Source organism: Bombina bombina, unplaced genomic scaffold (genome assembly GCF_027579735.1).
Source record: "Bombina bombina isolate aBomBom1 unplaced genomic scaffold, aBomBom1.pri scaffold_1075, whole genome shotgun sequence".
Lineage (NCBI taxonomy): Eukaryota > Metazoa > Chordata > Amphibia > Anura > Bombinatoridae > Bombina > Bombina bombina.
Window position 1 is genome coordinate 12,327 of NW_026511724.1, and position 12,205 is coordinate 24,531.

General features: G+C 39.6%; 1 protein-coding gene across 1 annotated transcript in view; it reads right to left on the minus strand.

Annotated features, from left to right (window-relative positions):
* Nucleotides 1-8,317: 8,317 nt before the first annotated feature.
* The window catches only part of LOC128643919 (katanin p80 WD40 repeat-containing subunit B1), a 43,384-nt gene continuing 39,496 nt past the window's right edge, over nucleotides 8,318-12,205 (minus strand). The window contains exons 5-8 of the mRNA XM_053696692.1: nucleotides 9,574-9,615; nucleotides 9,196-9,279; nucleotides 8,945-9,060; nucleotides 8,318-8,432 (exon numbers count right to left, since the gene is read on the minus strand). Coding sequence (XP_053552667.1) covers nucleotides 8,318-8,432; nucleotides 8,945-9,060; nucleotides 9,196-9,279; nucleotides 9,574-9,615 — 357 coding nt within the window. The remainder of the gene's footprint in view (nucleotides 8,433-8,944; nucleotides 9,061-9,195; nucleotides 9,280-9,573; nucleotides 9,616-12,205) is intronic.

Consider the following 12,205-nt stretch of genomic DNA (forward strand, 5'->3'; position numbering starts at 1 on the left):
TTTTTTGGGAACCACAAACAGATTTGAGTAAAACCCCTGTCCCTGTTCCGATCGTGGAACTGGATGGATTACTCCCATTAACAAGAGCTCTTGTACGCAGCGTAGAAACGCCTCTTTGTCTGGATTGTTGACAATCTTGACAGATGAAATCTCTCTCTTGGAGGAGAGTATTTGAAGTCCAGAAGGTATCCCTGAGATATTATCTCTAGCGCCCAGGGATCCTGAACATCTCTTGCCCAAGCCTGGGCGAAGAGAGAAAGTCTGCCCCCCACTAGATCCGATCCCGGATCGGGGGCCCTCAATTCATGCTGTTTTAGGGGCAGCAGCAGGTTTCCTAGTCTGCTTGCCCTTGTTCCAGGACTGGTTAGGTTTCCAGCCTTGTCTGTAGCGAGCAACAGCTCCTTCCTGTTTTGGTGCAGAGGAAGTTGATGCTGCTCCTGCTTTGAAATTACGAAAGGAACGAAAATTAGACTGTCTAGTCTTGGCTTTGGCTTTGTCCTGAGGCAGGGCATGGCCTTTACCTCCTGTAATGTCAGCGATAATCTCTTTCAACCCGGGCCCGAATAAGGTCTGCCCTTTGAAAGGTATATTAAGTAATTTAGACTTAGAAGTAACATCAGCTGACCAGGATTTTAGCCACAGCGCCCTGCGTGCCTGAATGGCGAATCCTGAATTCTTCGCCGTAAGTTTAGTAAGATGTACTACGGCCTCCGAAATGAATGAATTAGCTAGTTTAAGGACTCTAAGCCTGTCCGTAATGTCGTCCAGAGTAGCTGAACCAATGTTCTCTTCCAGAGACTCAATCCAGAATGCCGCTGCAGCCGTGATCGGCGCAATGCATGCAAGGGGTTGCAATATAAAACCTTGTTGAACAAACATTTTCTTAAGGTAACCCTCTAACTTTTTATCCATTGGATCTGAAAAAGCACAGCTATCCTCCACCGGGATAGTGGTACGCTTAGCTAAGGTAGAAACTGCTCCCTCCACCTTAGGGACCGTTTGCCATAAGTCCCTTGTGGTGGCGTCTATTGGAAACATTTTTCTAAATATCGGAGGGGGTGAGAACGGCACACCGGGTCTATCCCACTCCTTAGTAACAATTTCAGTAAGTCTCTTAGGTATAGGAAAAACCTCAGTACTCGTCGGTACCGCAAAATATTTATCCAACCTACACATTTTCTCTGGTATTGCAACTGTGTTACAATCATTCAGAGCCGCTAACACCTCCCCTAGTAATACACGGAGGTTTTCCAGTTTAAATTTAAAATTTGAAATATCTGAATCCAGTCTGTTTGGATCAGAACCGTCACCCACAGAATGAAGTTCTCCGTCCTCATGTTCTGCCACCTGTGACGCAGTGTCTGACATGGCCCTAATATTATCAGCGCACTCTGTTCTCACCCCAGAGTGATCACGCTTACCTCTTAGTTCTGGTAATTTAGCCAAAACCTCAGTCATAACAGTAGCCATATCCTGTAATGTGATTTGTAATGGCCGCCCAGATGTACTCGGCGCTACAATATCACGCACCTCCCTCTGAGCGGGAGATGTAGGTACTGACACGTGAGGCGAGTTAGTCGGCATAACTCTCCCTTCGTTGTTTGGTGAAATTTGTTCAATTTGTACAGATTGACTTTTATTTAAAGTAGCATCAATACAGTTAGTACATAAATTTCTATTGGGCTCCACTTTGGCATTGCAACAAATGACACAGGTATCATCCTCTGAATCAGACATGTTTAACACACTAGCAAATAAACTTGCAACTTGGAAATACAATTCAATTAGAATAATATTAAAATGTACTGTGCCTTTAAGAAGCACAGAAGATCTATGACAGTTGAAAATTAATAAATTGAAACAGTTATAGCCTCAATCCTTGTAAACAACACAACTTTAGCAAAGGTTTAATCCCATTAGCAAAGATAACAAATTCTGAAAGCAGGAAACAAATTACAGAATAAACGTTTTTTATCTCAGTCAAACTATAATTCTCACAGCTCTGCTGAGAGAAACTACCTCCCTCAAAATAAGTTTTGAAGACCCCTGAGCTCTGTAGAGATGAACCGGATCATGCAGGGAATACAATGAGTTGCTGACTGAAATATTTGATGCATAGAAAAAGCGCCAAAAAACGGCCCCTCCCCCTCACACACAGCAGTGAGGGAGAACAGAAACTGTCAGAAAAACAGATTAAGCAACTGCCAAGTGGAAAAATAGTGCCCAAACATTTATTCACACAGTACCTCAGCAAATGAAAACGATTTTACATTCCAGCAAAAACGTTAAACATAATCTCTAGTTATTAAACAGCTTTATGTATTTCTTACAGTGTAATTCTAGTGAAGTACCATTCCCCAGAATACTGAAGTGTAAAGTATACATACATGACATTATATCGGTATGGCAGGATTTTCTCATCAATTCCATTGTCAGAAAATAAAAACTGCTACATACCTCTATGCAGATTCATCTGCCCGCTGTCCCCTGATCTGAAGTTTACCTCACTCCTCAGATGGCCGAGAACAGCAATATGATCTTAACTACTCCGGCTAAAATCATAGCAAAACTCTGGTAGATTCTTCTTCAAACTCTGCCAGAGAGGTAATAACACACTCCGGTGCTATTTTAAAATAACAAACTTTTGATTGAAGATATAAAACTAAGTATAATCACCATAGTCCTCTCACACATCCTATCTAGTCGTTGGGTGCAAGAGAATGACTGGGAGTGACGTAGAGGGGAGGAGCTATATGCAGCTCTGCTGGGTGAATCCTCTTGCACTTCCTGTTGGGGAGGAGTAATATCCCAGAAGTAATGATGACCCGTGGACTGATCACACTTAACAGAAGAAATATATATATATATATATATATATATATATATATATATATATATATATATATATATATATATATATATATATACACATACACACACACGCACATATACAATACTATACATAGATACATACACACACACATATATATATATATATATTTTATTTTTAAGGTTTAGAAATTTAGAATATATGATTTTTCTATGGCATCTGTTGAATAGTGTATTGTATATGATAATATTGTGGCCTCTTTTGATAAACAATGTTATGAACATTTGGTGATATTTGTCCTTATAGTATTGCAATGCGATGACATATTTGGAGATTTTTGTATGTTAATAAAGATACGTTTATAAAATGAATCTACCCCAATTCCAATTTCATCCTCATATCACAGCAGACATCTCCTTTTAAGGGACACTGAACCCAATTTTTTTCTTTCGTGATTCAAATAGAGCATACAATTTTAAGCAACTTTCTAATTTACTCTTATTATCGATTTTTCTTCGTTCTCTTGCTATCTTCCCAGAAGCAGAACTTTTTTTCACTTTCTGCAATGAGAATTTTGTAGTAAAAAAATTTCTGCAGGTTATTTTGAAATAAAATTCAGTTTTAAATTGTGTGTATATGTGTGTGTGTGTATATGTGTGTGTGTGTGTATATGTGTGTGTGTGTGTATATGTGTGTGTGTGTGTATATATGTGTGTGTGTATATATATATATATATATATATATATATATATATATATATATATATATATATATATATAAATATATATATATATATATATATATATATATATATATATATATATATATATATATATATATATATATATATATATATATATATATATATATATAATACACACACACCCCTGCATATCAATATCACCCTGGTCTCTTCATGCATACCCCCCCCTGCATATCAATATCACCCTGGTCTCTTCATACATACCCCCCCCCCCACATATCAATATCACCCTGGTCTCTTCATACATACCCCCCCCCCCCGCATATCAATATCACCCTGGTCTACTCTCTTCATGCATACCCCCCCTGCATATCATATCACCCTGGTCTCTTTATGCATACCCCCTGCCATATATTATATAAACATACTTTCACTTCACATATACCCCACCATACTGATTTTATTATAATTACTGTGTGACCATATCAGAGCCTTCAGATGAATGTGAAAGTGTACAAATGCAATAAATAAATAAAAAACTATTGTTGTCACATTTTATAAACACTTAAATGCCACCCTCCCAAAAAAAAACACAAAAAAAACAAAACATTGAGACCATTGATCCAGTTGTTGTTTACACTTTCTGGAGGGAAAACCCCAGGTAAATGATCCTAAATATTTAAAGGAACCCAAGAAAGCACCTGTTATATGTATTTACTGTCAATGAATGTGCAAATACCAGTTCCCTGACAAACGCCCCTCGATGCTGGCTGTCTCTTGGTTTAACAAGCCTGAGCCCACTAATTAAACTAGACTAAAGCAGTGTGGTCATATAAATAATAAGAGTCAGAGAACAGTCTACGTTATCTGAAGCTACAAATATAACAAGTCATAGCTGCCCAGATATGCCAAGGGCCAACGGAGCGGTTTAGGGAGCTTAGCAAACACAGTGTCTCATACCTTAGCACCTTGCCCACAGCCTGCAGTACCATCTTGCAACTGAAGCCAGTTTTAGGGCTGCCGGTTAGGAGGGATCTGTCGGGGGAAATGGATTCAGGGGGCACCACCATCCTCAGACCAGAGGGATCCCCCTCTGGAATTGTGAGCGCAGCCCAAAGACAAGACAGGCTCCTAAACTTCCCAACAAATAAAGCAGATGAGGGAACTGAGCACTCTGTGTCCCTCCTACAGTGCCGGAGAGAGGAGGAGAGCAGGGAGTGTTAGAGGATTCGGAATACCATTTATTTAAAGCATACTCTGTACTGAGTGGACAGTCTGGGGCAGGCAGGCACGCACGTAGTTAATATAATATACGTTAAGAGGCTCAGGCTGGGGATGAAAGGGAGGCACTTCTCAGTGTCACATCTCACATGTACTGCGTGCTTTCAAAACTGACTTCGGAACGGCAATATTACAAAATGACATTCTTGAAAACCAGAATTTGTTATTGCCGTTCCGAAGTCTGGTGGGGCCCCCTGAATCCATTTCCCCCGAGAGATCCCTCCTAAGCGGCAGCCCTAAAACTGGCTTCATTTGCAACAAGATGGTACTGCAAGCTGTGAGCCTCTTAACATATTATTAACTCTGTGCCTGCCTGCTTGCCCCAGTGCCCACTCAGTAAAAACACGATTCAATCAACACTAATCAATAATAATACAGACACCTAGATTTAGAGGTCTGCGTTATCCGTCAAAAGCAGCGTTAAGGGGTCCTAACGCTGCTTTTTTACCGCCCGCTGGTATTTAGAGTCAGTCAGGAAAGGGTCTAACGCTCACTTTACAGCCGCAACTTTTCCATACCGCAGATCCCCTTACGCCAATTGCGTATCCTATCTTTTCAATGGGATCTTCCTAACGCCGGTATTTAGAGTCTTGGCTGAAGTGAGCTGTACACCCTCTACCGACAAGACTCCAGCCGCAGAAAAAAGTCAGGAGTTAAGAGCTTTATGGGCTAACACCGGTTTATAAAGCTCTTAACTACTGTGCTCTAAAGTACACAAACACCCATAAACTACCTATGTACCCCTAAACCGAGGCCCCCCCCACATCGCCGCCACTCTAATAAAAAATTTTAACCCCTAATCTGCTGACCGCACACCGCCGCCACTTACATTATCCCTATGTACCCCTAATCTGCTGCCCCTAACATCGCCGACACCTACATAATATTTATTAACCCCTAATCTGCCCCCCCAACGTCGCCGTTACCTTACCTACACTTATTAACCCCTAATCTGCCGACTGGACCTCGCCGCCACTATAATAAATGTATTAAACCCTAAAACGCCTCACTCCCGCCTCGAAAACCCTATAATAAATATTATTAACCCCTAATCTGCCCTCCCTAACATCGTTGACAACTAACTTCAAGTATTAACCCCTAATCTGCCGACCGGACCTCGCCGCTACTCTAATAAATGTATTAACCCCTAAAGCTAAGTCTAACCCTAACACCCCCCTAAGTTAAATATAATTTTTATCTAACAAAATAAATTATTTCTTATTAAAAAAATTAATCCTATTTAAAGCTAAATACTTACCTGTAAAATAAACCCTAATATAGCTACAATATAAATAATAATTACATTGTAGCTATTTTAGGATTTATATTTATTTTACAGGCAACTTTGTATTTATTTTAACTAGGTACAATAGCTATTAAATAGTTATTTACTATTTAATAGCTACCTAGTTAAAATAATTACAAAATTACCTGTAAAATAAATCCTAACCTAAGTTACAATTAAACCTAACACTACACTATCAATAAATTAATTAATTAACTAAACTACTTACAATTAAATCAACTAAATTAAAAAAAAAAAAACACTAAATTACAAAAAAAAAAAAAGGATTACAAGAATTTTAAACTAATTACACCTACTCTAAGTCCCCTAAAAAAATAACAAAGCCCCCCAAAACAAAAAAAATGCCCTACCCTATTCTAAAATAAAAAGTTAACAACTCTATTACCTTACCAGCCCTTAAAAGGGCTTTTTGCGGGGCATGCCCCAAAGAAATCAGCTCTTTTGCCTGTAAAAAAAAAACATACAATACCCCCCCCCAACATTACAACCCACCACCCACATAGCCCTTAAAAAACCTAACACTAAGCCCCTGAAGATCCTCTTACCTTGTCTTCACCCAGCCGGGTACCATCCGATACGTCCAGAAGAGGGTCCGAAGTCTTCATCCTATCCGGCCAGAAGAGGTCCTCCAGAGCAGGGGTCAGCAACCTTGTCACCCCAGATGTTTTGGAACTACATTTCCCGTGATACTCAGCTAGCCTAAACAGTGCCTGAGCATTATGGGAAATGTAGTTCCAAAACATCTAGGGTGCCAAGGTTGCTGATCCCTGCTCCAGAGGGTCCGAAGTCTTCATCCAGGCGGCATCTTCTATCTTCTTCTATCCGGAGCGGAGCGGGTCCATCTTGAAGCAGCCGGCGCGGATCCATCCTCTTCTTCCGACGTCCTAACACCGAATGAAGGTTCCTTTAAATGACGTCATCCAAGATGGCGTCCCTCGAATTCCGATTGGCTGATAGGATTCTATCAGCCAATCGGAATTAAGGTAGGAAAAATCTGATTGGCTGATTGAATCAGCCAATCAGATTCATGTTCAATCGGATTGGCTGTTCCGATCAGTTTAGTTAGTTAATTTATTGATAGTGTAGTGTTAGGTTTAATTGTAACTTAGGTTAGGATTTTGTAATTATTTTAACTAGGTAGCTATTAAATAGTAAATAACTATTTAATAGCTATTGTACCTAGTTAAAATAAATACAAAGTTGCCTGTAAAATAAATATAAATCCTAAAATAGCTACAATGTAATTATTATTTATATTGTAGCTATATTAGGGTTTATTTTACAGGTAAGTATTTAGCTTTAAATAGGATTAACTTTTTTAATAAGAAATAATTTATTTCGTTAGATAAAAATTATATTTAACTTAGGGGGGGTGTTAGGATTAGATTTAGCTTTAGGTCCGGTCAGCAGATTAGGGGTTAATACTTGAGTTAGGTGTCGCAGATGTTAGGGAGGGCAGATTAGGGGTTAATACTATTTATTATAGGGTTTGCGAGGCGGGAGTGCGGCGGTTTAGGGGTTAATACATTTATTATAGTGGTGTCGAGGTCCGGTCGGCAGATTAGGGGTTAATAAGTGTAGGTAAGGTAGCAGCGACGTTGGGGCGGCAGATTAGGGGTTAATAAATATAATATAGGGGTTGGCGATGTTGTGGGCAGCAGATTTGGGGTACATAGGTATAATGTAGGTTGGAGTGGTGTCCGGACCGGCAGATTAGGGGTTAATAATAAAATGCAGGGGATAGCGGGGGCAGCAGATTAGGGGTTAAGTGTAAGGTTAGGGGTGTTTAGACTCGGGGTTCATGTTAGGGTGTTAGGTGCAGACTTAGAGAGTGTTTCCCCATAGGAAACAATGGGGCTGCGTTAGGAGCTGAACGCTGCTTTTTTGCAGGTGTTAGGTTTTTTTTCAGCCAAACTGCCCCATTGTTTCCTATGGGGGAATCGTGCACAAGCACGTTTTTCCAGCTAGCCGCTACCGTAAGCAACGCTGGTATTGAGAGTTGAAGTGGCGGTAAATATGCCTCTACGCTCCCTTTTTGGAGCCTAACGCAGCCCTTCAGAGAACTCTCAATACCAGCGTTATTTAAAAGGTGCGGGGGGGGGAAAAAAACATGCGTAGCGAACGCACCCCTTTCGCCGCAAAACTCTAAATCTAGGTGAGAATTAGTGCACTCACTGCTCAAGTCAACACCAAGCACCTACACGATAATAGGGAACGGAGTTTCAAACGGCTGCAGTAATAGAAAAGCTAGTACATTTACCTCGCAGTCAGTCACAGAGTTCTGGCGGGTAAAAGTAACATTAATATTGCATCTGAAATGTATCAATTTCAGGAGCAGAGCAGCCATTAGTCAATAATTGCAAAGTACTGCACAAAAAATGTTCCGGTTGTCAATTTGAAAGCACTGCACTGGCCAGAAAAAAAAAAAAATCATGTTGAAGAAAATTTTATGCTTAACGGACCTGGCCGTTCTTTTTCTGCAGGCAGGCTCCAGTTTCTGCGATAAGATCGCAGATCGCACTATGTTCTGCCTTGGGGGCTATCTTTATTTGAAAAAGAAGGCATCTAAGCTAAGGAGCCAGCCAATTTTTGATTCAGTACACTGGACAGCAATTGGTGGGTGAATTTATCCACCAATCAGCAAGAACAACCCAGGTTGTTCAACAAAAATGGGCCAGCATCTAAACTTACATTCTTGCTTTTCAAATAAAGATACCAAGAGAATGAAGACATTTTGATAATAGGAGTAAATTAGAAAGTTCCTTAAAATTGGGTTCAGTGTCCCTTTAAGGCAGTAATCATTTCCTAGCAGATAATCACTTACCTGTCAGTGCTCCCAGATGCCAATAAATACTCATTGGGGTGGAATTCAACAACATTAACAGGTCCAGTGTGCTGTGAAAACTCAGATATTAGCTTTCCAGCACTTAACTCCCATAGCTGTAGGAATAAATGACCAAAGAATTTCATAAGTAATAACACATGACAAAGAAAATAAGTCCAGGTCAAACCTTACAACCTTCATAACATACATATACACAATTCCTCTTTATGAATGTTACCCTTGGTCTTTACCTTTATAGAGTGATCATCTGAAGAAGATGCTAACCATTTCCCATCTGGGCTAAACCGGAGGCATCTGACTGGTTGTGTATGACCCTGTAAGGTGGTAAAGGCACAAAAAGAAAACAACTGAGAGCCACATGATCTAATGATTTTTGTTCTGGCGAGATTATCTAAGAGATCTTGTCAGTACTGTGAGGTCCCTCAAGTCATTTTAAAAAGGCAAGTTTTATCTTGAGAGCAGTTTATCTCACTATGCAGAGTTCTGGACGTGAAGAGGAGACATCTACATTACAATATAATCCTCAAGAATACAAATATTTTCTTTTTATTGTGTGCGTTTGTGTATAAATGTATCTCATGCAAATCACAGACAATTATGATATTTACCTTATATCTGAACACACAACCTTTTCTGCGCACATCCCATATCTACAAAATAGGAAATCAAATGTTAAGTGCTTAAATAGACAGAGAGCATAGGCTTAACTAACAACATGCACACTAATGTAACTGACTAGAGAATCTAACACTGATACGTTCGTAGCTGATTAACAATAATTTGTATAGTTGTCTGTACTACTCAGAAAATATTTGTAGAATTACAGTAAATCATGATAAACCAAACTTCTGCGAACCAGATAATAAAAAAAGAAAAAAAAGGGAAGGAGGATCAATTTAACCAAAGTTTGGCTAAACAGAACTTGAATATTTTACATATGATAATACTATTTGTGTACCTTATAGCGTTTCACAAACCTTATATCTATCTCATGCGCATTGGGAGAATTCTGGTGAAAGCAAATGCCGAAGATAGTGGCCATATTCGTCAATTTTTGGAGTCTGCACAGATATAAGTGTGTTGGACTTCCAAAAGAAGAAATCCGGCTTAGTAAATTGACGATATATAATGTTTATTTAAACATGTCCCTAATACTGTACATACATACATAATTATAAAATGTCTGTGACGTTTCCTACCCGACTCCGCCCAGCAGCTACTTCCGTGTTTTACTGTTTCCTAACAGAGCGGTCCCACCCTCTCTCCGTCGGCTAAAAGCGTGCCTCATGAACGAGCACCCTCAGTAAATTGCATTCCTCGCGTTCAACGCATGCACATAGTAATGTAATGTTGAAATGTTCAGGGGGGAAACGATGATTGGATGCGGACATAGAGGTAGCATGTCAATCAAGTTGCATAACGTCGGGCGGAGGAAACAATACGAACGGCGAATAAGTAAATGATAAAAATTTACACTATTTAGTGAAATAAAAAAGATCAATTAAAGTTATGCTTAATTTCTATTTAGTTTAAGATGGCGTAAAGTACTTCGCTAAACATCCCTTACTTCTCCACTTTAAAATGATATCTGAATAAGAAAGGACATACTTTATTACTATCCTTAAATATTTTCTTATATCATAATTCTCTTCTATCTAAATGTTGAACCTGATGAATAGTGCAATTAAAAAGGGACATTAAAAGGGACTGTCTAGTCAAAATTAAACTTTCATCTCACATACTGAACCAGACGTTTTCAAAATGCACATGGACAGTTACTTTCAGGATATCAATCTTCCCTCCTTGGACGAGAAGGCGAAATTAGACCTTGCTTCCCCTGTCACAGTAGAAGAACTACAAATAGCTATCAAAGACATGCCATCTGGCAAAAGCCCAGGTCCAGATGGTTTTACCCCCAGATACTATAAACTGCTTAACAAAACATTATCCCCCCACTTAATTAGGCTTTTTAATTCTTAAAGGAACAACCCCTCTTTATCTGACCCACTTTTAGAAGCACATATTACCGTCATCCCTAAGCCTAGGAAACCAGCTTCATGTCCAGAGAATTTCAGGCCCATCTCACTTATAAACACAGACATGAAATTGCTAGCTAAAGTCCTCGCCAACAGGCTAAATAAATACTTACCAAACCTAATTGCTACAGACCAAGTTGGGTTTATCCCAGGGCGAGAGGCCCGAGACAACACTATTAAAATTTTTCAACTAATAAACCACGCTAAGGTCACAAAAACCCCTCTAGTACTGTTTGCAACAGACGCGGAGAAGGCCTTCGACCGAGTTCGTTGGTCTTTTCTGCGTAGGACTATGATGGAAATGGGCATCCCAACGTCCTTTCTAAATACATCCATGGCCTTATACTCTTCCCCGAACGCAAAAATCAGAATTAATGGTACTCTCTCTCAATCCTTCAGAATTAACAATGGCACTAGACAGGGCTGCCCTTTGTCCCCACTTCCCTTTGCCATGAATATGGAGGTTCTGGCTCAGAAGGTCAGAAATAACAAAGAAATTACGGGAATGGTGGTGGGAGAGGTTGAATATAAACAAGCCCTATATGCAGACAATGCTCTATTCTCATTGACAAAAGCTGAGACATCTATCCCAGCACTCCTAGAAGAAATGGATACAGTAAGTTTTCTAACTTCCAACTAAATATTTCTAAATCTGAACTCCTTAATATCAACACTAACCCAAATTACATACAACACTTAAGCAACATACATAACATTCCCATTACCCCGCATAAACTAAAATACTTAGGGATTTACTTAACCCCCTCCACTCAAGATTTATATAAGCTCAATTATCTCACCATAAAAAATTAAATAATCAGAGATTTATCGTCATGGAAAAATAAAAAGCTTTCGAGGATTGGGAGGATTGGAGTTCTAAAGATGAACATCCTACCACACATCTTGTACTTGTTCCAAACCCTTCCCATACTGCTCCCTGAGGGATATATAGCCCAATTACAAAAAGCTTTTGAACAATACATATGGGATAGCTCCAGGCCCAGAATCCCAAGAAAAACCATGCATCTCCCTAGGGACACTACAACACATTGTAGAATGGGCACACAATTCCAACGATAGGGCATGGATCCATATAGACAGACATATCTTTAAAATAAACAATGTGGCATCGTTGGGTTGGAGGCCGCGCCAAAGAAGATCCAAACTAATCGACAGCTATCATGTCACGGCTGGCATATTTTCA